General features: G+C 38.7%; 1 protein-coding gene across 3 annotated transcripts in view; it reads left to right on the top strand.

Annotated features, from left to right (window-relative positions):
- Positions 1-21,301, top strand: part of LOC110464356 (NACHT and WD repeat domain-containing protein 2-like) — a 61,179-nt gene that overhangs the window by 37,174 nt on the left and 2,704 nt on the right. For all 3 annotated transcript variants that reach the window (XM_021519541.1, XM_021519538.1, XM_021519540.1), the window contains 16 exons: positions 625-837; positions 2,443-2,773; positions 3,390-3,542; positions 4,269-4,415; positions 4,961-5,177; positions 5,508-5,664; positions 7,758-7,932; positions 8,690-9,055; positions 10,824-11,078; positions 13,340-13,607; positions 14,160-14,286; positions 15,289-15,457; positions 15,583-15,716; positions 17,281-17,533; positions 17,720-17,890; positions 20,663-20,829. In XM_021519541.1, coding sequence (XP_021375216.1) covers positions 625-837; positions 2,443-2,773; positions 3,390-3,542; positions 4,269-4,415; positions 4,961-5,177; positions 5,508-5,664; positions 7,758-7,932; positions 8,690-9,055; positions 10,824-11,078; positions 13,340-13,607; positions 14,160-14,286; positions 15,289-15,457; positions 15,583-15,716; positions 17,281-17,533; positions 17,720-17,890; positions 20,663-20,829 — 3,303 coding nt within the window. The remainder of the gene's footprint in view (positions 1-624; positions 838-2,442; positions 2,774-3,389; positions 3,543-4,268; positions 4,416-4,960; positions 5,178-5,507; positions 5,665-7,757; positions 7,933-8,689; positions 9,056-10,823; positions 11,079-13,339; positions 13,608-14,159; positions 14,287-15,288; positions 15,458-15,582; positions 15,717-17,280; positions 17,534-17,719; positions 17,891-20,662; positions 20,830-21,301) is intronic.

The following is a 21,301-nucleotide window of genomic DNA, read 5'->3' as shown; positions in this document are numbered from 1 at the left end:
ATTCCGTGTGTGTTGAAGTTATTTAAGGACATCATATAAAATTGTATGTTTTGGTGTGTGACCGATGTATTATTAACTTTAATATGAAGAGCTTTACACAAAATCATAATTCTTTTTGGGAATTATAATTTATACATTGTAAAGGAATTAATGTCACTTGAATGGTATTGTACAATTATAACCACCCTGTATACATATATATACAAATTAATGTACATACTGAATTGAGAATTCAGCCCTTTTTCGATTCTTTCTAGGTAATATTAGAATATATATATATAATTTTTATTGTTGAATTGAATAATGCTATAAACAATCTTTTGGCTTCCTTAATGAAGTTTTATGTAAAATGTTTTAAAAATTGTGTACAGAATTCTGCATCAAATGGGACATGTACAATATTTATCCGACAATAAGCCCATGCTTGGTAATGAGCCTGTACCAATATATATTGCAGTTAGGATAAGAAATGCCAACCCAGGTGTTTTTTCATTGTACTGTAATAAGCCTATCCCCTACTGTCAGTCAGGGATCATGTCAGTGATTATGTGTTGGCCACCTGGGCTTATTGCAGGATAAAAATGATAATAATATAATTCCTGTCTTAAAACTTATCATTTACAGGATCTGACTGACCTGATGAAGGAGCTTCAGTTTGCACTTCGCCATGCCAAACCCAGCAGACCTCTAGTCCTCATGCTCGACTCCTTGGATCAACTTGATCCCACTAACAACGCACGCAGTCTGCAATGGCTGCCCACAGTCTTAAATAACAGCGTCAAGATTGTGGTATCCACCCTGGAGGATGACGTATATGAGTGCTTTCCAAAACTACAGGTAATTAAATCAATCTAAATATAGACCTGGCCTTACGGTTGCCTTAATAGTGCTTCCTAAAACTTCAGGTATGTCAGTCTTAACATAGACCTGACCTCAAGGTTGTGTTAAAAGTGCTTCTGAAAACTTCAGTTACGTCAATCTAAATATAGACCCAATGTCAAGGATGTGTTATAAGCACTTCCCAAAAATACATATAGGCCAGTTTAGATATAGATCTGATGTGAGGTTTGTGTTAATAACACTTGTCATAACTACAGGTTGGTCAACCCATGCCTAATACAGACCCAATGTCAAGGTTGTATTCATATTGGTAGGTCATGTCCAATACAGACCCAATGTCAAGGTTGTATATTCATATTGCTTCACAAAACTATTGGTAGGTCATGTCTAAATTTAGACCCAATGTCAAGGTTGTGGTATAAATGGCTCCAAAAGGCCCAAAAGTACAGGTACTGGTCAATCTTAATATAGACTTTATGTTAAATTTATGTCATGTGATTGTTGAAAATTAAGGCTAAATCAACAAACTTTGATATAAGTTTGTTTCAAATCTGAGCCTCCCAGAGCTAAAGGATATTCATTTTAATATTAATTCAAAGTAAACATAACAGTGGTCATTATGTTTTAAATGCCTCCGCTAGGAGTCGACCCTCGGACATCTGGCTTACTAGTCTTACGCTCTACCGAATGAGCTAAAGAGAAATTCTCTCTAGTCGAGTCGGTAGGAAGCGGCTAGTATCTTACCAGGGTGACATACTCCCCCTCCAGGAAAGAACTCGTCACAAGTTTTCCAGGGGTCATAGCGATTCCTTTGCAAGTATCGTTGAGTAATTTTGTCAAATCTTCTGGATCCCTACGTGGATGCCAATGTAACAGAGGTCATTATTTTTTCAATTCCTTCGCTAGGAGTCGAACCCAGGACCTCTGGCATACTAGTTTTACGCTCTACAGAATGAGCTAAAGAGAAAATCTCTCTAGCCGAGTGGGTAGGAAGCGGCTAGTATTTTACCAGGGTAGCATAGATCATATAAAGCTACCTTTAAGATTCAGTTTGTTACTTGAAATACTATCTAAATTGTAAGGTCACTGTAGGTCATAAAATACCAAAATGTATTCAGTGTTATCAGTTAAAGTAGTAAGGTCAAGGTCATCATTAAATTTTAAATGAAACTAAATATACATTGTCTGTCTTGCACTTATGATAGAGTATAGTTTCAAGGTGATTATACATACAGTTTACATTTCTGAGATATAGAATAAAAACATTGGAAACAGTTCTTGTGAGTTATCTTTCATTAAGGTAAGCTGAGCAATACTATCAATTGACATTAAGTGCTTGGCTTATGCATTCGGTAGCACACTCCACTTTCACCAGGGTTTGACTCCCCAATTTAACATGAACAGGCAATGGGTCACCTGCCTGGTCATGTTAGTGTTTCTGTGTATTCCACTTTCTTCCCACATTAAGATCTTCTGCACACTTCCATTCAGGTAGCAACAGTCATTACTATAACTTAGAAAAAATTGTTTCATAATTGTTGTAAAATAGATAAAGTTTATATCGATTTCAATTAAAAATAATATATTTGTTTCATGTTTCAGCAAAAACTCAAAAACCCTAGTCAGTTTGTACCTGTCCCTGTCCTGGAGAAGAAAGACGTCAACAATATCTTGGACAGCTGGTTGAAATCTAACAAACGCACACTGACCAGTGAACAGCGTAATACAGTGACCAAATCGTTTGACCAATGCCCGATTCCGCTGTTCCTAAAACTTTCTTTTGACGAGGCCTGCAAGTGGAATTCTTTTTCCCCCCCGGACCAGACTAGGCTAGAGTCTACTGTTAGAGACAGCATCAATATGTTGTACTCCCGACTCGAGGTCAGGCATGGCGAAATCTTTGTTGCTCATGCTCTTGGCTACTTAACCACTGGTAAGTTCATTTTTAGAACACCTCGAGCTATCATCAGCAGGTCTCAATTTTGTGGGGGGGTTTTGCATAACATCTTAAGCACTAATTTAAATCCAGTGCTAAAATTGATATATAATAGGATTAAATCACATTTTAAGAAAACATAGCTATATGTTTGTGTATGTGTATAAATTAAGACGGTATAGTGCCGCACTTGGGAGTGCAACTGTTAAAATACGTTCATTTTAGGCTGTATATCTGATTTATAGATTAGTAATTATATTTTATGTGCTTTTGTTTGAGTTTTCATTATGAAACACCAGGTAGGATATATTCAAACTAAAGGGAACAGGTTATGTTCAATTTGCCAGACTCCAGGCTTTCCTATGGTAGCACATGCATAGCACTATATTTTTGTCTAACCTGTCAAAGCTAGCGTAAGAAACATCGTAATCAACTGTTTCCATACAAACAGCACAAACTAGTCATTATTTTGACATATGCTGCTTTCACCGTTTTCATAAAGTTCACTATAACGACCATTTTAAAAAACATGAAAATGACTTATCTAATTTAATGACTGATTGAACTGAGTTTTCTGGCTATGAATTGATACAATATTTTCATTTACTTTCAGCAACAAGTGGTCTCTCTGAGTCAGAGCTAGAAGACATCCTTTCATGTGATGATATTGTTCTGAATGATGTGTATGTGTACTGGACCCCTCCAATGCGACGACTCCCCCCTCTCCTCCTGGTGCGACTGAGAACTGATCTGCAGGAATATATAGGTAATATTAAACAATGAAAACACAATTTTAATAAATTGTATACATGCTGTTATTTATTATGAGAATTATTCCCTTGAGTTTATGTGTACAATATACAAATAGTCCCTACACAATGTTTGTGAACAGTGGAGGGTGTTGGGGTTAAAGAGGTGAAAAGGTCACTCACATTAATTTGGTTATAAAAACCTATTATGCAGCATCAACTTACTACAGCAGCTGCAGACATCACCTACAATCTTACAGATGGACAGTGGTCAAGTGCAGTCTTGTGTTTGTTAGTGCAATCTTTTTTGACCCGCCTCCTCACCATCATCCTCCATTAGTATTGTTGTACTAACCTGTAACTTATTATCCAGGTGGCGGTTTTGTCCCCACCTAGGGCCAAACTATATTTTATGTATATGTTCCATATTGGTTTATACAGTTTTGGAATTTTTTTCAATTGTCATTTATACAAAAAACACAGCCAATTTCAATTCAATCATGTGTTTGGTTATTTATGTTCAGTTTGGTCCAACAAGCTTGCCCTGTCTGAAGTCTAGAGTATAGAGTATAAATGAGTATTTTACCTCACTGCCCTTAGTCTTCTGGTTGGAATGAGTTAAGGTCAGCAACAGTATATATATTAGGTACCTATAGGCATATACGAGGAAAACATTGGTGATCTTGCAGAGTTAAAATGCTACAATTATCACTTCGTAAACGCATATAAAATCTCTGTTACAGTGGAGAGGGGAGCAGATGGTGTGCGAGTCATGTACTGGTACCACAGACAGTTCATAGAGGCTGCAAGGTCACGTTACTGTGGCGAAAAGATCATCCGGCATCTTCACTCAGGGCTGGCAGAGTTCTTCAGTGGAACATGGAGCAAAGGTCAGTACTAGAGGTCAAAATATTGTAAAGGTCAAGGTTATTCACATTATCTACTCATGGAGTGGTGGTAGGTATAGTTTAGTACAGTAAAACATTTGCACTTGTTTGTCAACCAGTCTTGTTGTATACATTGTGACGTCAAGATGTTGTCCTTTTAAAATAAACTTGAAAAATCCTGTGAACAGTGAAAGCAGGTAGTTTCCTAGTCGGTCGTTAGTTGATGTTTTTTTCCTATACAAATGTACAATAAGGTAAGGTCAAGGTCAGTCTACAATAGGAACAAAGCCATTTAGACTATAAGTAATAGACTGAGCCCAGTCCTGTCTGAGCATAACGAGAATCATGTTTAAGTATAGTATTGATGTTAGGTTGATGATCACATGCATTTTTTAGTGTGTATCATTAGTAAAACATTGGGATTAGGGAGGCCTTTTTATTGAATTCCTGCTTTGTACAAAAAATCGTTTGTGTTTACTGTCTAAAGTCATCTAGTGCTACAGCTTTCATGTGACTTTGATTATGCAACTTAACTTTTCTGATCCTAGGGAACAAGAAGTCCTACACAGACAGATCAGGAAAACCAGGATTGGAAGATCGCCATGTGGCAGCACAGCCAATGAAATACGGCAATACGTACAATGTTCGCAAGCTCAACAACCTTCCGTTCCATCGAATTATGGCCGGTCACCTAGAGGAAGTAAAGATTGAATGCCTGGCCAACTTCCACTTCCTCCTGGCAAAACTAGTGGCCACCTCAGTCAGGTCAGTACAACCAATCGGAGAACTGTTTAAATATTTTGAACCAATTGAAATTATTTTTTTAGTGCTTCACAAGGGGTCAAAACTCATGACCCCTGGTTTACTATAGTATGGCACTCTACCATAAATAAGCTAAAGAGAAACTCTCCCTAGCCAATTCAGTTGATCGAAAAGTTGCTGGTATTTTACAAGGCTGATGTGAATATGGTAATGATGGGTCTCCATGCTGACATGAACACCCATTTGACTCTTAAATGTCCGAAAAACTTACTGTGCTGATTAACAAAAAGAATGATCTTTGGTCATGATACGACTTGTTTTGTGTCTGTACAGGAATGTAGTGTATGACTTCCAGGAAGCCAAGAAAGAGCTGCCCCAGGACTATACCATAGAGATGTTACATGATTGTGTGCAGCTGTCACAGCAGGCCCTCATCTACGATCCCTTCCAACTGGCATCACAGTTCCTCATACGGCTAGCTGGGGAACAGGTACGTAACATTATCAGGCCCTCATCTACGATCCCTTCCAACTGGCACCACAGTTCCTCATACGGCTAGCTGGGGAACAGGTAGGTAACATTATCAGGCCCTCATCTACTAACCCTTCCTACGGCACCACAGTTCCTCATACAGCTAGCTGGGGAACAGGTAGGTAACATTATCAGGCCCTCATCTATGATCGCCTCCTTCAGGCACCACAGTTCCTCATAGCTAGCTGGGGAACAGGTACGTAACATTATCAGGCTCTCATCTACGATCCCTTCCTACAGGCACCACAGTTCCTCATACGGCTAGCTGGGGAACAGGTCGGTAACATTATCAGGCCCCCATCTACTAACCCTTCCTACAGGCACCACAGTTCCTCATAGCTAGCTGGGGAACAGGTAGGTAACATTATCAGGCCCTGACCTATGATCGCCTCCTTCAGGCACCACAGTTCCTCATAGCTAGCTGGGGAACAGGTAGGTAACATTATCAGGCTCTCATCTATGATCCCTTCCTACAGGCACCACAGTTCCTCATTTGGCTAGCTGGGGAACAGATAGGTAACACTATCAGGCCCTCATCTACTAACCCTTCCTACAGACACCACAGTTCCTCATAGCTAGCTGGGGAACAGGTAGGTAACATTATTAGGCCCTCATCTACGATCCCTTCCAACTGGCATCACAGTTCCTCATACAGCTAGCTGGGGAACAGGTAGGTAACATTATAAGGCCCTCAACTATGATCCCTTCCAAATGGCACCACAGTTCCTCATACGGTTAGCTGGGGAACAGGTAGGGAATATTATCAGATCCTTATACAGCTGACAGGGAACAGGTAGGTAACATTATCAGATCCTCATACAGCTGGTAGGGGACATGCATGTAACATTATCAGATCCTCATACAGCTGACATCCTGGGAACAGGTAGGGAACATAATCAGATCCTTATACAGCTGACAGGGAACAGGTGGTAACATTATCAGATCCTCATACAGCTGACAGGGAACAGGTAGGTAACTTTGTCAGATCCTCATACGGCTGGCAGGGGACAGGTAGGTAACATTATCAGATCCTCATACAGCTGACATCCTGGGAACAGATAGGGAACATTATCAGATCCTAATACAGCTGACAGGGAACAGGTAGGTAACATTATCAGATCCTCATACAGCTGACAGGGAACAGGTAGGTAACTTTGTCAGATCCTCATACGGCTGGCAGGAGACAGGTAGGTAACATTATCAGATCCTCATACAGCTGACATCCTGGGAACAGGTAGGTAACATTATCAGATCCTCATACAGCTGACAGGGAGCAGGTAGGTAACTTTGTCAGATCCTCATACGGCTGGCAGGGGACAGGTAGGTAACATTATCAGTTCCTCATACGGCTGGCTGGGGAACAGGTACGTAACATTATCAGGCCCTCATACGGCTGGCAGGGGACAGGTAGGTAACATTATCAGATCCTCATATGGCTATCTAGGGAACAGGTAGGTAACATTATCAGATCCTCCATACAGCTGGCAGGGGACAAGTAGGTAACATTATCAGATCCTCATACAGCTGGTAGGGGACATGCAGGTAACATTATCAGATCCTCATATGGCTGGCTGGGGAACAGGTAGGTAACATTATCAGATCCTCATACAGCTGGCAGGGGACATGCAGGTAGGTAACATTATCAGATCCTTATACAGCTGGCAGGGGACAGGTAGGTAACATTATCAGGCCCTCATACGGCTGGCAGGGGACAAGTAGGTAACATTATCAGATCCTCATATGGCTTGCTGGGGAACAGGTAGGTAACATTATCAGATCCTCATACAGCTGGCAGGGGACATGCAGGTAGGTAACATTAACAGATCCTCATACGGCTGGCAGGGGAACAGGTAGGTAACTTTGTCAGATCATCGTATGGATTGCCGGGGAACAGGTACATGTAGGTGAAAGTTATCACCTTTTCCCATTACAGCTAACTCAGAACATATAGGTAAAATTACTAGGGACTTCAATGTTTTTGCTAGTTACATTTCAAAAATAAAGGATATAATGAAAAAAAACCTCATTTTCTGCTCTCTTTTTTTATCGCAGAATCCAGAACTGGTCAAATTTTGTCTGCAATGCCAGAAATACCCGTCCCCCTACTTGGTGCCAGACAAGGACATATTGGTCAAACCTGGTGGTCAGATGGTCTACATGCTCCAAGAACATACAGCTGCAGTAATGGGACTGGACATGACAAAGGATGGAAAAACCATTGTTACCTGTAGGTACACAAGCCACTAAATAGGAAAGCGTAAGTTCAAAGTTCGAAATTCAGGAGTATATAATACTTCAACATTAAAATATGTTTTTTTAATCATAATATAATAAATTGATAGAATATCATCTTATTTCTCTATTTTACCAAGGAGAAATCAGTTTGCTTTTAGATATCCCCGTACCTGACTATTAAAAAGCAGTAACTTATAATTCATTAGAAACAATTTTTTTCCAGCTTTTTGAAGCTTCGATAAATCATTTCTGGAAAGAAAATCATATGTTTCGGGACTTTTCTAAAAATAACTTACAGAGATGAAATAAACAAACAGTAATCATCAGCAGTGTTCTGTGTGTAAAAATTCAGCATGGCTAGACGAGGATTTTAACCCTGGATATTAAATTATTATAACGTCACAACGTGTACATGAAAAAGCACTGTGGAGGGAGAAAGTGCGTGAAAATGTGACTGAAACTTTCTGCTTCGCTCAATTTATCTTTCTCTTTTTATGAATCAAACTAAGTCCAAAAAGCATTCATTTGATTCAGACACACCTGTTATGATCATTACACACACCCTACAGTAAATAGGTCTAAAGTGAGATCATTTGACCACAGGATGTAGATTTTGAGTTTGTTTGAGTTTGGTTGAATGAGAGAGATTGGTAAATTTTGATCAAAATGAGGGAGGTTTGACAGCTATGAGTGGGACATGAATTATTTTAGTAGTTCTTACAAAGACATGTTGATTTTAATGTATACAGGTGCAGATGATGATGAACAGAGCGTGAAGTTATGGAATGTGGAGGATGGAACTTTGATCAAAACGTTCAATAAGTTAGGAGAAATTCCAGATTACGTCACATTCATAGCCAACGATACACTGATGCTGGTGGAGTACTCTAAAAACCTGAGGGCCATCCAGCTCACTGGGGAGGTGGCTTACACTTTCAACTACTCCTCAGGGGCATACACAGCAGCGGGCAAGGACCGCAGTCTCGTGGCCGTCTTCAAGGGCAAGGTCGGTTCTGTCTTCGACGCCTATACTGGGAAAAAGACAGAGGTGACTCTGTTACAGAAGTCTAGACCAATGAGAGATTTTGCATCTAATAATCATAATGCTATAGCTGGTAATTGTATATATTTATCAAATTTGATTGACTGTTTATTTAAAGTGTGAAAACCATACAAATTTATAATGTATACAAATGAGTAAAAGATGTGGATTAGTTATGTTGCCTTACAAGCATCAGCTGTAGGGAATTTGCCTTAAGCTCAGCGGTAGAGCATCGGGCTGGGGAGCCAAGAGTCGCAGGTTCGAGGCCCAGCGACGGCACTATCTTTATCACTAATCCTAGCTCTTCCTACTACAAATGTACTTCTCAGTTGATTTTAAATAAATTTCTTCACACTCTGTCTGTGATGTGTGTTACTGACTTTTTCATCTTCCTTAACCCATTCACCCCTGAAGTCACATCTGAACCTTACCAAATCAAAGCAAAGTCCAGTTTAAATATTTAGGGGTGAATGAGTTAATTAAAACATTTCGAGCGAAATTATTTAATCAAGAACTACCTGTTCTGTATAAGTGTACATATCATCCATAAGTACAGGACTATGTATGGTTTGGGCATGTTTTGGCCCCAAAATGCATCAAAATTCTAAACCTTTAAATGAACTTTCAAACGACTGTTTCTTTAATTTAAAAAAAAATGAATATTCAGTGAATAATGTCATATTTTACATAATTTATTTCCTGGAAACTATAGAGCGTATCAAAGGATAATTTGTATGCACCTGTTATAATTAGGAGAAATATAAAGTTTGATCAAGAGTGCACTCTATGGTAGCTAAGAGAAAAACTAGGTGAAAACCTGTCAAAATTGACTGCAATTTTCAAATTTCATTAATTTATGCAAATATGAAGTGGTTACCATGGCAGCTATAATTGAAAATACAAATAAATGTTTACATGATATTACCGGAGAAGTATTCAAAATTAAAGCAAACAGTCATTTGAAAGTTCTATTGAAGATTTTTAATTTCGATGGACTTTGGGGCCAAAAAAGGCCCAAACTATGTATAGTCCTTTATCTTCATAAAACACATGTTACAGTTACAGCTCCACGGGGCCAAAGGGTCAAGTTAGCTTATCATATAACGTTATGCTGTGGAGTAGCACTTTATAAAAACAAGGCTATTTCTTAACAGCTGATCAGATTTCAACTATATTTTGTGAACATCACCAAAGAATACAATGTTATATAAACAGAGATTATAACTCTCTCCCTCCCCAACAAAATTTGTTTTCCACCTGTATCAAAGTTTTACTTTATACACAAACAATGTTCGTATTAATTGTGTCGCAACATTCAAGACCGACTTGTCCCTTCGTCAAGCTATTATATGTCTTGAAACGTTGCGACATGTTTAGTATGTACATCGTTTGTGTACAAGCAGCGTTTCAAGACCGAGTGAATCCTTTGTCAAGCTATGTCTTGAAACTTTGCGACACATTTAATACATTCATTGTTTATAAAGTAAAACTTTGATGTTATTTATTTCCAAACTGACGATTCTTACTGAAGCTTAATGCTCCTCTTGTTTTAATTACCAAACATGTTTTCCCTATTCTCAATTTATCTACATCACTTTTAACCAAATGTCATTCAAATGGTTCTATTTAGCCTCTACCAAGCATTGCTAATTAAATTATATAGATCAGTAATAAATCTGAGATGAGATTAATGTCACAAGGTAGTGGAAGCATATCTTTAGATCTTGTCTAGTTCAGGTTGAAACAGGTGAGCAATACAGGTCCTTTGGGCATCTTGTCAAACTGGCAAATGGGTATATGAGGTAATAATATTAAAAGAAGTGAGTGTATTTTTTTTATAGGAAGTGAGAAGTATATTCTGCTTGTGGATGACAGCTTGTACAGTGTGCTAGTGGTGAACTTAGAGGAAGGAAAGATGACTGATTGGGTGATGATATTTGAACCTCCGCCGCCCGACGATGATGAAGCAGACGACAAAAATGTGGATGCCGTAGCCATCACTCCGGATCAGAAAAGTTTTGTCGTTTCTAACTGCATGGACAACGACCTGCACTTCTACAACATAGAGACACTGCAGAAGATCAGGGTCATCAAAGGTCAGTGATTCAGCTTGACCAGGTCAGGGGTTCACAGTCATCAGAGGGCAGCAGTTCAGCTTGACCATGTCAGGGGGTCACAGTCATCAAAGGTCAGCAGTTCGGCTTGACCATTGCAGTGTTTTAGGGTCATCAAATGTCAGAGGTTCAGCTTGACTAGGGCAGGGGGTCAGGGTCATCAAAGGTCAGTGATTCAGCTTGACCTGGTCAGGGGTTCACAGTCATCAGAGGGCAGCAGTTCAGCTTGACCATGTCAGGGGTTCTCAGTCATCAAAGGTCAGCAGTTCGGCTTGACCATGTCAGGGTTTTAGGGTCATCAAATGTCAGAGGTTCAGCTTGACCATGTCAGGGGTTCACAGTCATCAGAGGTCAGCAGTTCAGCTTGACCAGGTCAGGGGTTCACAGTCATCAAAGGTCAGCAGTTCAACTTGACCAGGTCCGGGGTTCACAGTCATCAAAGGTCAGCAATTCATCTTGACCGGGTCAGGGGTTCACAGTCATCAAAGGTCAGTTGTTCAGCTTGACCAGGTCAGGGGTTCTGACAGTCATCAAAGGTCAGTTGTTCAGCTTGACCAGGTCAGGGGTTCTGACAGTCATCAAAGGTCAGTGATTCAGCTTGACCACGTCAGGGATTCAGGGTCATCAAAGGTCAGTGATTTAGCTTGACCAGGTCAGAGGTTCAGGGTCATAAATGGTCAATGACAGAGGTTGACAAGGTCAGAGGTTTGAAAGTTTCTAAAGTAAAGGTGTTGACTTTTATCATTGAAGACGTGGAGAGTATTATCTGAGTGAATGAGTCACTCAAAATTAGAAAAAAAATGAAATAAGATACAGTTAAACCTGTTCATGTGACCACCTCCATTGCGTGACAACCTTTGTTATAAATACCACTTTTACTTATCCCTATTTTAGTGATTTCATTGTGAAAGGAACCTGTATTAAGTGACCACTGGGGTTTGCTGAGGATGGTCTTTTGTACAACTTCAACTGTATAAGGTCATTCGATACATTTAAGTTAAGATAACTTGTACATGGAAAAAGCTGTAATGGAACCAAACTTTACTTGAGATAAATGGAGATATCCAAGATTATAGCAACAAATTTGATTGGTGTTCTTTTAAGTGACACAGACGTCATGACCTTTAAATTTTTTCGGTGAAAAATCATTGTAATGTTGAAACTCAAAACTTTAAACTTAAAAAAAATAGTTTTCATTTCATTGACATCAGTTTATTAAATATTTAACAAAAGGTACAGTAATTCACGCAGCGCAATAGCTAGTTATTCATATCACCTCAATGGTCTTCTAAATATTTAACCAATATACACAACACAAATTAAGTGTTTTCTCCACCCCCACACAACTCCAACAACCCAGGTGGAGTATAAATTGGTCTGGGGTGGATGTTGCGGTATATGTGATGTAGCATTCAAGTGAGGTGGCACTATAAAAGATGCCGTTGGAAGCACAGTCCCACTACAAACAGACACACATTACATCTCCAGCACACACGCAGGCATACACACATAGGGAGATATTAGCCAGGTGGCATAGGACTAGTAGTTAGCACCTGATAAGGCAGCTCTTACGAATTCCTCAAAAATTAATGTATATGTTAATTGTATTAATTGTATATCTATGTACTGTGAAGTACTTTAGAATGGCTTATGTTAGCTTGATAGGGCGCTATATCAAATGCTGTATATTATTATTATTATATTATTACAATATGTCATTACCTTAGTTGATAATTTACGTAACACTATATCTCATCACATTATGATAGAGTGAAATTGAATTAAGGATCCCAGTATCACTGTCAAAAACTGTAACCAATTATTGGAAACTGTTTTCTCTGGCAGGAGTAAAGCTTTAATAAACATGATTAGGAAACCATATATTGTGAGACTTTTATGAGAAATAGTAAAGATGAAATTTTCTGAGTGTGAACAAAATATATCGAGGCTAGACAGGGATAATCAAACCCCAAACTTCAGATTATTGCACTATTGCAAAAACCAATTGAGCTATTTGGTCAATGGCCAAACTGAGCTGCAGTTATATCAAAACACAATTTAGAGGAAGCTTACTCTATATAGAAAAAAACACAGCAGTGGGATAGGGATCCTTAAGGCAAACAACATATGGGAAAGCAATAAGCAAGAACCTCACGATTCAAAACACAAACCACATGATATGTTTGACTTGCAGATTTGTTTTCTTCCTTATAATTGTCTGACATTGATGTGTGCTATTTCAGGGAATGAAAATGACTTTTGTGACACGTATCGATTTGCTCCTGACGGAAACAAACTGTATTTCAAACAAGATACCGAAATCGTGGTGTATGACCTCAACAGCGAAGAGAGGAAAGGAATTCTCTCCCATCCCTCCACTGTTAATGGTGTCATTTGCCAATCCTGGAAGATGCTGGCCACCATAGCCGAAGACACGGCAGTTAGAATCTGGGACGTCACGAAACCAGAGAAACCACAGACAGAGAGCTCCTCTCTAGGATTCAAAGTGATGTAGGTGTTCAATGATGAAAGACATGTGCTCAATATCTCATAGCTAAAATCACAAAGTGAACTGTTGGCATTTCTTTTTGAATTTAAATTGCAACACTGTAAAAGTGGAAATTTTCATTGCGTAGAGATACTAATGCGCTTTTTGTGTTGAGTAAAATTACAGCAAAAAAATCTACAAGCGAATATATATATTTTTATAGATTTTATAGATTATATAGATAATATTGTGTAGAACCTGATTGTCAGCTGATGAACGTTTCCTCGTCATGATCACATTGAAGCGTCACAGCGCAAATATTTCCACACTTGTGAAAATTTCCACTTTTACAGTGTTTTTACACTTATATTTCAAAAATTCTATCTCACTATAAACCTAAGAGTTGGAATTATTTTCCATGACCTTTGTGCAGAAAAACTCATCTCTTTATTATTTTATTTATTATTGAGAAAAAAGGCTTTTAACTTTGAATGAAAAACACCAACTAAGCTTCATTGATAAAATGCTTTGTTGTCCCCAAAACTCAAACAATTCAATGTGATTTTACTTGCCAGGCATTTCTGTCTACTGCCCAATCCACGCTACATCATCCTTATAGTCCGGAAGGACAAGGAGACTAATGCTGGATCCCTGTTGGTGTACGACCTTGCCACCAAGAAGGTCATCCGCAGGGCAACCATGGTCAGTTCAAGGTTCCAGCAATATGCTCTTAATTACTAGTTTCTAAATATTAATAATTCAAATACTCGCAGCTTAATTATCATGATCAAAGATGCATTTTCCAAGAGCTAGACTATGCTTGTGTCAGGTATCCATTTTGTGTTAAATATTTTCTTCAATAAACTTCTTCGTAAGAATTGTGCAGCCTAGAATATGGATGATTGACCTTTATGTGAGCTAAAATGAAGGATTGCAAATTTATTTTGTTGAAACAAGTGAACATAACCTATTCAAGGTGAGAGTGGTGAATTGTGTCAAAATCTTCAAACAATTAACTGTCTGTAAAATGAACCAAGCAGACTAGGGAGTGAATGATTGGCCTTTTGCTGTCTTGGAAGAAGGGCTGTGAATTTTGTTGAAACAAATGACCTTAACTTGTTCAAGGATAAAAGGATGAACTGCTTCAAAATCTCAAACAACTTTTAAAGAAGTGTGCAGCCTGGAGTATGGATGATTGACAGATGACCTTAACCTATTTTAAGGGTTATATGAAATTTGTTAAAATCTCAAACAACTTCTTCTAATGAACGGTGCATCCTTGAGTATAGAAAGCTAGTGTTTACTGGCCTTGCTGGGATGAAGGGCTATCAATTTTGTATTTAAACAAATCACCTTAACCTGTTTTCAAGGTTGTATGAACTTAATCAAATTCTACATACAACTTCAACTTATGAACCAGGATGCTTAAAATATTATTTGTCCTGTAGCTTGCTGGTAAGAAGGACTTTCAATTTTTTCCTAATTAAAATAACTTGACCCATATATATTCAGAGCCACAAAGGTCAAATCTTCAAAAAACTTTTTCTAATGACGATGTAACATGCCTGTTTTCTGGCCAGCCATTGGAGGTTCTGATAATGTCACCTACCTGTTCCAAAAAATAAATTGAAATGCGATGCATTAAATAATTTTGAATTATAATATATATTTGACTACACTGTATTTGGTTGGTCTGTTACATAGCCGGACCTGCCGAGGACCATGAAAAGCCTTGGTGATAAGGAACTACTGATGCTTAACAACAACAGGAAACTAAAGACGATCAACATGCTCACGATGACGGTGACACACGTATTCCAGGGCAAGGTGTGCAAATACTGCAATGCATTGGAAATCATCAAGGATGGAAAAGGTATGCGATTAAAACATACCTGGGTATTTGATCCATGATTAGATATAATTTAGGTACATATATTTTCGCTACATTGTACTTCAAACTATTTTAATATTATAGAATTATATTTTATTCCTTTGCAGAGGTGTTAACCATGACAAGAGGTCAGAAAGGCTTGAAGACTTATGAAAGTAAAACGGGAAAAACCAAAGCAATCCTCTACCCCCCGCCTGATGTTAGAGAACTGCCACAGCGATTTGACAATTCGACACTAACGGTGGGTACTCATAGACCTTAATCATGTGTCTGACTAATGGTGGGTACTCATAGACCTTAATCATGTGTCTAACTAATGTTGGGTACTCATAGACCTTAATCATGGGTCTGATTAATGCTGGGTACTTATAGACCTTAATCATGTGTCTAACTAATGGTGGTTACTCATAGACCTTAATCATGTGTATACCTAATGGTGGGTACTCATAGACCTTTATCATGTGTCTGACTAATGGTGGGTAATCATAGACCTTAATCATGTGTATACCTAATGGTGGGTACTCATAGACCCTAATCATGTGTCTGACTAATGGTGGGTAATCATAGACCTTAATCATGTGTATACCTAATGGTGGGTACTCATAGACCTGAATCATGTGTCTAACTAATGGTGGGTACTCATAGACCCTAATCATGTGTCTGACTAATGCTGGGTACTTATAGACCTTAATCATGTGTCTAACTAGTGGTGGGTACTCATAGACCTTTATCATGTGTCTGACTAATGGTGAGTACTCATAGACCTTAATCATGTGTCTGACTAATGCTGGGTACTTATAGACCTTTGTCTTGTGTCTGCCTTAGAAATTTCACTCTCCATCTGATGATTTTAGTGATTTATCTTTGTTTGGAAGGTAAAGATTTCATTATACACTAATTGCACTTATGTGAGGGAGACCTGAAGAGTTGTTTACCTGAGATAAATCATGTGACCGGAGGGCGGAGCCCAAGGGAAACATGATTTATCTCGGGGAAAACAACGGGGGAACAAAAAAAATATGCTCCATCAGGTCCATCGAGACAATCAACTGGGATGTGAAAATGTGTAAAGCGAATGTCAACTGGTTACCATGGAAACAAATAGTGAAGACACAAAGAAATGCATTTAAAATAGTATCTGAAAAGTATTTAATTCATAAAAAAAAAAAACTTATTTGAGAGTTCAATTAATTGTTATGAATTTTGATGGATTTGGGGTTGAAAAAGGCTCAACCATTACTCAGTCCTTTGTTCAATGTAATTGGTATAAAGATGATAATTGGGCTTTGAAATATTGTAACCAGGTAAATAATTTGTATATTAAATGTCGAAACTTATTCAGGAAATGAGTGAAATCTAAACTGTGTGAATCTTTTCTGGTACTGAAAACTTTCCTTACAGGAGAAAGTATGGTGTCCTTATCTTTACGATGTGCTGTTCAATACCCAGACATACAGCAAAGCTATATATTAAGTATTAGTCCAATAGTCAAATAACAACCAGTAATACCACAGCACGAATTGATAAATGTTAACAAAGTTTGTATTGTACTTCTTACCTTTGGCCTTTAGAAAACTTTCTGCAGTAACGGTACTTTTGGTCACGTGACATGTATACATACATTGACATCGTTGAACCGGTCGTATTTGTAAAGGAAAAGTAAGGCAAACGATAAGAAGTCCTTCAGCATATAAATAGTTCTGAATAAAACCCTGAACTCTCATCATAAACGTAATTAAATTGACTTCGTATTTAATTATTGTTTTTCTTGCATTCTCTGATTGCATGTATCATGTCGACTTCAGGTCAGCAAGTGTAACCTATGTGTGTGTCGCATAGAAGATGGTCCTATCGCTGTCTTTGACCTCCAGAAGAACGTATGTGTGCATGTCATCAAAGACAAGTTACTGACAGCAGATGATAAGATGTTCTGGGCAGGGTTCATCCCATCAGATGGTTCCATCCTGGCTTTACAGACTGAGCAGGAAGTCCCTAATCCAAAGAAGAAAAACGACACCGTATCAGTGACCTGTATTGCTATATATGATCTCAAGAAGGGTATGTGAATGCTTACAAAAAACTTTGTAAATGTGATGGATTTGATTAAACAATAAAAACAACCTGTTAGACCCCCTGTCTATAAATACAGAGACAGATTTTGCTGTAATTGTAGAGCATCTAGGTGTGACCTCTTTGAAAAGAAAGAGTGGTAGGTTATATAAACTTGGATGCCTTTTTTTCCAGAGGAATTTACTTCACGTTGGTTATTGGACAAGGAATATTTTATGAAGTATCATACCCAGCAGAACAGGATAGGTTTGGAGGTCAGTGTGGACAACTCCATGTTACTGGACGATGACAGGCTGGTTACCTCAAGTGATGACTTTATTATCCGAGTCTGGAATCTTAAAACCGGTAATTTAACATAAAAATCACATTGTTTTTTATATTATTTTATGCTATAATATGTCAATTCAAATGTAATGTGTCTCGTTATACTTCCGCAACAAAGACTGGAGGGATATACTGGCATCAGATTTTCTCTTACCCTGGACAGGTGTATCCGCACTTTTACTGGCGTGAGATTAATAGAATCTTTCACCCCCTTGGGGGTGAGATAGGAGAATCTCAACCCGAGGGGGAGGATTCTTAAGTTGCCAAACACGAGGCTTTGCCGAGTGTTTGGCAACTAAAGAATTTTTCCCCGAGGGTTGAGATTCCACGATCTCACCCACAAGGGGGTGAATGATTCTTTTTCTCTTACCCTGTTCTTTCATTGTGTATCATATGCACAATGTAATGATAATGTTACATGCTAAATTCAGGGTTGACGTGACGTTGATGGATTGTTGACGTGACGTCATTGTATTGTTAAAGTGACGTAATGCCATTGTTAGGAATAGGGGAATCCCCCCCGTCTCAACCCTAGGGTGAGAAAAGGAAATCTCACACCGGTAAAAATGCGGATACACCTGTCCAGGGTAAGAGAATTCCTTGTCTCACCCTTGGGTTGAGACGGGGCGGATTCCCCTATTCATAACAATGGTATGACATCACTTCAACAATACAATGACATCACCTCAATCCATCAACGTCACGTCAACCCTGAATTTAGCCTGTGACGTTAACATTACATCTTGTATATGATACACAATGGGTGAACAGGGTAAGAGAAAAAGAATCATTCGCCCCCTTGCGGGTGAGAAAGGGGAATCTCAACCCTCGGGGAAAGATGCTTAAGTAAAGCCTCGTGTTTGGCAACTTAAGAATCTTCCCCCTTGGGTTGAGATTCCCCTATCTCACCCCTTGGGGATGAGATATTCTGTTAGTCTATACTCCCTTGCATCTGTCTGTTTGTACATGTATATATCATATTTATTGCACAACACCTCGGAAAGTACTGCACCAATTTTAATGAAACTTTGTATATCTATCATAACCTGTGAATGTTTAAATGACAGGTTTTTGCAGCATTAGTTTGTCTTGATATGATTATCTTACCTATAAGTTAGGGTTGTCAGCGGTTAGCTGGTTAGCCTGTTACTCGATTGGTAGACCACACTTATAATCAGACATTAGATTTATCCATTGATAGTCCCATGGTTACCTGGGTAAAAACCTACCAATTATTCATTGATAGTCCCCATGGTTACCTGGGTAAAACCTTCCAATTAACCATTGATAGTCCCCATGGTTACCTGGGTAAAACCAACCAATTATCCATTGATAGTCCCCATGGTTACCTGGGTAAAACCTACCAATTGTCCATTGATAGTCCCCTTGGTTACCTGGGTAAAACCTACCAATTAATCATTGATAGTCCTCATGGTTACCTGGGTAAAAAAGACCAATTATCCATTGATAGTCCCCATTATTACCTGGGTAAAACAGACCAATTATTCATTGATAGTCCTCATGGTTACCTGGGTAAAACCTACCAATTAACCATTGATAGTCCCCATGGTTACCTGGGTAAAACCTACCAATAAACCATTGATAGTCCCCAAGGTTACCTGGGTAAAACCTACCAATTATCCATTGATAGTCCCCATGGTTACCTGGGTAAAACCTACCAATTAACATTTGATAGTCCCCTTGGTTACCTGGGTAAACCCTACCAATTATCCATTGATAGTCCCCATGGTTACCTGGGTAAAACCTACCAATTAAAATTTGATAGTCCCCTTGGTTACCTGGGTAAAACCTACCAATTATCCATTGATAGTCCCCATGGTTACCTGGGTAAAACCTACCAATTGTCCATTGATAGTCCCCTTGGTTACCTGGGTAAAACCTACCAATTAATCATTGATAGTCCTCATGGTTACCTGGGTAAAAAAGACCAATTATCCATTGATAGTCCCCATTATTACCTGGGTAAAACAGACCAATTATTCATTGATAGTCCTCATGGTTACCTGGGTAAAACCTACCAATTAACCATTGATAGTCCCCATGGTTACCTGGGTAAAACCTACCAATAAACCATTGATAGTCCCCAAGGTTACCTGGGTAAAACCTACCAATTATCCATTGATAGTCCCCATGGTTACCTGAGTAAAACCTACCAATCATCCATCAATAGTCCCCATGGTTACCTGGGTAAAACCTACCAATTATCCATTGATAAAAAGAGTTTTGGGCAAAATCAACATAAACAGCCCAATCTGTTAATATTGTTTTTTTAATTCATATTAAAAGAGTTTCTGACAGAGTTAATCTGAAACCTGGAAATATATTTTCAAATTGTGAAATATCATCTTTGAGATGAAGAACTCATCCTTTATATGGTGGTATATGAAGTATGTTATGTCATTTAAAGAACACATACTGTGAATCACTAATATTCGTGGGTTTTTTAATTTCATTGATTTCATGGCATTCTGCGTCCATAAATTCATTGGTCCGCAAAGTAATTACCAGTTTGATATAAAGCCATTCTCTGTTTGAGTGGGTGCTCGTAATCCACAAATTCATGTACCAATGAAATGGTGTTTTGTCAAAAAACCACGAAATTTGGCCCCGACATAAATATCTGATTTCACAGCATTTAACCATATACGTGAAACCTTAGAGATTATGGTGCAAGCATCCAAGAATGAGTTATAAACAAAATTAATTCTGTTTCACAATCTTGCGATCAACACTACAAATTACTGTATCTAATGTTTCTGGTTTTTACCCAAGGTGAGTTGATAAAGAGATTGGAAGGACACAGAGTTGCAGCCAAATTGGTTTCCCATGACAAGAGCCCTTACTTCCTGTCTCTTGCCGAGTTTGTTGAAGAAAACGCTATTCGTGTGTGGGATAAGAAGACCCTGGAGTGTGTGACAAGCTTCAGACTGGATCATACTGTAAGTTACAGGATGTAGATAGAAAATATGAATATAAACTTTTTAAAACTATTTTACAACATAAATCAGCCTTGTTGGCCCGGATGTTAGAGTGCTTGGGGTCATTCATGTGGGAGGAAATCAGAGTACCTGTAGGAAACCCATGTGATCGGGGAGGTGACCCCATACATGTACCTCCATGGCCAATTGGGGAATCAACCCCTGTCTGTCTTGGCTAAAGGTGGGTGCGCTTCTTACTGGTCCACATGACTACCCATTGGTTGTCTGGCTGATAAGGACCCTCCAGGTTGAGTTTTTAGGTCACCTGAGACAAAGTCTCAAGTGACCTATTGCGATCGCCTTTTGTCCGTCGTCGTCCGTCGTCCGTCGTGCGTCCGTAAACAATTTACATTTTCGACTTCTTCTCCAAAACCCCTGAACCAATTTCAATGAAATTTTGCAGGGACCTTCCATGGACAAAGGTCAACAAAAA

This window comes from Mizuhopecten yessoensis, unplaced genomic scaffold (genome assembly GCF_002113885.1).
Source record: "Mizuhopecten yessoensis strain PY_sf001 unplaced genomic scaffold, ASM211388v2 scaffold10985, whole genome shotgun sequence".
NCBI lineage: Eukaryota > Metazoa > Mollusca > Bivalvia > Pectinida > Pectinidae > Mizuhopecten > Mizuhopecten yessoensis.
Note: the sequence above shows the minus strand (reverse complement) of the source record. Positions and strands in the feature narration are given on the sequence as shown.